Genomic DNA, 3,827 nt, shown 5'->3' with positions numbered 1-3,827 from the left:
AAGAGATGGAGTCGTATTAAACTAGCTAGGATATTAAAGATATACCGTGTCTCATGCATCGTGATCGAAAAGGAGACTGTGCGAGATGAAATCGCGCCTCACGGTTGTCTTGCTGGCCACGGGCAGCCTGCATACGCTTTGGTAGAGTCCCGTACGTACGTGTTCCAAGTTGTTACAAAAGCAGCAGAGCCACGGACGCGGAAGGAGACAAGACGACTCTCGTATACCTGAGAAAAATCATTTCAACTTTGCGGAACACCCACGCCTGGAGCTCCAAATTTGGCAGCGTACACCTTTCGGTGAGGCTCACTATGCTGGTGTTTCTCACCTCATGATTCGTCCCCGGTCGGCGCATGCTCCCGGCCACCTCGGAAGCCGTAATCTCAGTTCGTCCTCCTTGATCGACCACGCGCACGGCCGTGCGGGTTGACGTCGTTGGTCGTGAGCACCCTCGTAGACCAACGGCAGGGATGGGCCCCAGACACGGTCCATGGATGGAACACCTTACACCTCGGCTTGATTACAAGTTTACAATCATTACCTACCAATGTAAATAGTAATTCTGACTTCTTCTAGCAAGCCACGTGCAGATTGCACAGTGTCATTTTATGATCAGAAATCTGAACATCAAGTGCGTCACTCAAAATCTTTAAACCCGGATCTGCTATAGCCCCAAGTAGGGACAAACACACGAGACCAATTTTTCCAGTGAAAAACGTGGACAAACAGACAAAAATACCTTGAATCAGCAATGCATGCTACGCAAATGCAACTATTGCTGATACACTTCCAGTTACAAGGTTTCTTCGGCAATCGAAGCATTTGGTGCATAGTTCACACTGCAGAACACGATCATGAGCTTTCAACAGCTATCAGAGGTACATCAGAGTTAGCATAGCCAATCATATAAACACAGCTATGCAACCACTCTACTTCAGGTCAGTAAGTTCCACACATAAGACATTAGAGAAAGCTTCGATGTTCTCAGAGTTGCTAATAAACTTTGGTACAATTACGAGAAAAATATTTGAGCTCAGAAAACATCCAGTGGTTTAGCAATATAAGCTGTGGAGTTCACTGTGCTACCTTTGCCACAAATGGTTATTATGGGAAGCGATAGCTCATTACACATCTGGGGGTGAACCACCAGGAACTAACTGTGAGAGTACAAAAGAGTAGAAATAATGTTAGACATGGCAAACAGCATTAGACAATAGCAAAAGCATTTAGCACAAGCATTATCTGATCAAGATCCTTACAATGGCTATGTTGTTGCCGTTCAAGAGTATCTGGTCAAGTTTTGTAATGCGACGACCTTCGGCAGTGTATTCGCTGCAGAACAACAAGAGGATATGAAACATCTACACATTAAATCGTTAGTAGCACCGGTGGAGAAAAAAGATCCGAGTAACTTGCTAAACTAGTCACAAGTATAATGGGTGTTATAAGTACCAAGTTTCAGCTGTAAAATGAGAATTGTTGATGTCAGCATTTTGACACGAACTCCTGCTATACTTTCTCTTCTTTTTTTTTGTCTTACTTACAGAGGATTTCAGTATGAACCTAAGAGGTCATACAAAATTGTTAAAAGATGAGGACCTAACACAGCTAGAGGGAACATTCACCAAAAAAAGGACTTCGTAGCTTGGGCTTAGAGAAACTGGATATTTCACTAGTAAATCCTTAAACAGGAAGATATCTCTCAAAGGAGTGTTGTAGCTGAGGAACAGTATTGGAAAAGCAACCAAATGATGTCTTTTGCGGTGAAGTAGGAATTTGATGTATCATATGGTACTTTTGCTGAAGAGGAGTTTATTTCTGCATTCTGGGGATTTGAGTCTCCTAGGAGTTCATCATGCCAGCAGGTGTAATCTTTCCGCAATAGATTCAACTTTAAGCACTATTACAGCATATCCCTTGCTCAACCTGTCGGCATCTCTGTTTGCTCTCTATAAGCGGAGTTTACTTGAGGCCAAGGTGACCCATCGCCTCCCCTCAAGAATTAGAGTCTAAATGTTATGCTGCTTATCAGCGGAGCTTCCTTGAGGCTAAGATAGCTTATGGCCTCCCCTTCAGAATTAAAAGTCCTAAATGTTGTGTAGACCAGGAGAAATAGACTAGACCTCCCTAACAAATTTCTCAAACAACACTCATTAGATTAGCTAAGCTATCTCTTAGAAATTGTTCAAGCGCCGCCACTCCAGTGTAATGTGCAGAAGGAATATCCCTAGAACGGAGCCACTATTTCGAACTGAAAATTCAGTCAGATCCTAGTAACACACTGGTCTAAATAACCCAATCTAATGAAATACAAAACAACGTAAGAGAACAGAGGCCAGGGTTTAGGGTTTGGGTGGATTTTCACATACTACTCGGTGACGTCCTCCAGCACCATGTTGACGTAGACGTCGAACCCGCAGAGGGTGCCGACGAGCTCCTTGTCCCCCTTCATGATCACCCAGATCTTGGACCCGATGCACCGGTCGATCAGCTCTGCTCGCCGCACCAGCCCGCACACATGCACAAGCAAACAGGCGACTCAACAACTCGGATCCGATATAGCAGAAGGCAAGGACAAGCGAATCAGGAGTACTGCTCGAGGTAAAGCGAGGGTCTTCCGCGCACCTGAGGGGAGGAGCTGGGAGGGGTTGTTCTGAGACATGTCGCCGCCTCCGGTGGGGCGGTGGTGAGGGAGAGGTCACGGTCCGGTTGGCGACGACAAGACGCGGCTGTGGCGGAGGCAGACAACGAAGAACGACGGCGACGGCGGCGGCGGCGCAGGGATTGGGGCCTCTTCTGCGTTGAATGGGTCGGGTCCGAGCGAGCGACGGAGCGAGACTGTGTATAGCATCCTCAGCCGTCCGATCGAGCAATTGATGGTCCATATCGCCGTTGGCCACACAGACCTGAACAAGGAGTTTTTATTATTTTTATATTTTTTAACATTAATATTTAAATAAATAGATCCCATCTTTCATCGAAATCATTGTTCAAAATAATACTCTCTCTGATACAAATGTAGGTTATTTTAGCCTCCTCAACTATTCTCTAAATATAAGTTATTCTCAAACTTCTATGCATTTGTTTCTCTTTTATTTCTGTTTTACCCTTATTTAATAAATACTACTACTCTCATAAATGAATGAGTTATCTTTTTTAATGGAGAATAAATGAAGCGCAATAAGATCATTTGATATACTTTCTTAATCCTTGTGCACAAATTTAAAACGACCTATATTTGCAATCGGAGGGAATATTTTTTCCTGCCATCTTCTTTATAAAAAATGTGATCTTCTGTTGATCAAAAATTCTAAAACTTTTTGTATATGTTTTGTAATTTATGTGCAACCTATTTTCATTAGACTAAAATACTCAAAAAGACTACCTTTATAAAATACTAAAAAAAGACTACCTTTATAACTTTTAACAATTTTTAGGCCTCAAGTAAATTTCTAAAAATCTGAAAAAAAAATCAATATATTCATATTATGTGATGGACTAATTTTTAAAATCATTTCTAGCCGTAGGCTATATGATGAAAAAGTGAGTTCCTTTGTAATACTCTATTTATATCCATTTTTATCATTTCATATGAATAGAGCATTACAAATGACTCACTTTTTCACCATATAGCCTAGGGTTAGAAATAATTTTAAAAATTAGTCCATTACAAAAGATGAATATTAATGAATTTTCTCAGATTTGTAGAAATTTATTTGAGGCACTAACAATTATTAAAAGTTATAAAAGTAGTCTTTTTTGAGAATTTTAGTTTAAATTATACACATGCTTTTAGGTGATGGATTGCATATGAATTATGAAACACG

At 41.4% G+C, this 3,827-nt stretch overlaps 1 protein-coding gene across 1 annotated transcript; it reads right to left on the bottom strand.

The window, feature by feature from the left end:
• Positions 1-724: 724 nt before the first annotated feature.
• Positions 725-2,863, bottom strand: LOC133928804 (sm-like protein LSM5). The gene is made up of 4 exons (XM_062375293.1): positions 2,626-2,863; positions 2,370-2,493; positions 1,260-1,332; positions 725-1,157 (listed from the first exon to the last, which is right to left on the bottom strand). Exons 1-4 carry the CDS (start codon positions 2,660-2,662, stop codon positions 1,125-1,127), a joined length of 267 nt encoding a protein of 88 aa, XP_062231277.1. The 5' UTR covers positions 2,663-2,863; the 3' UTR covers positions 725-1,124.
• Positions 2,864-3,827: the final 964 nt, after the last annotated feature.

The sequence above is a fragment of the Phragmites australis genome, chromosome 9, assembly GCF_958298935.1.
Source record: "Phragmites australis chromosome 9, lpPhrAust1.1, whole genome shotgun sequence".
NCBI classification, from domain to species: Eukaryota; Viridiplantae; Streptophyta; class Magnoliopsida; order Poales; family Poaceae; genus Phragmites; species Phragmites australis.
This window is presented reverse-complemented; position numbering and strand designations above follow the sequence as displayed.

What these genes read in the sequence shown, in the direction of transcription:
- LOC133928804 (XM_062375293.1), bottom strand. Translation starts at nt 2,662, where the DNA reads ATGTCTCAGAACAACCCCTCCCAGCTCCTCCCCTCAG. An exon ending in CTCCCAGCTCCTCCCCTCAG is followed by an intron (nt 2,494 to 2,625) that starts GTGCGCGGAAGA and finishes TGCGGCGAGCAG; the next exon opens with AGCTGATCGACCGGTGCATC. An exon ending in CTGGAGGACGTCACCGAGTA is followed by an intron (nt 1,333 to 2,369) that starts GTATGTGAAAAT and finishes GTTGTTCTGCAG; the next exon opens with CGAATACACTGCCGAAGGTC.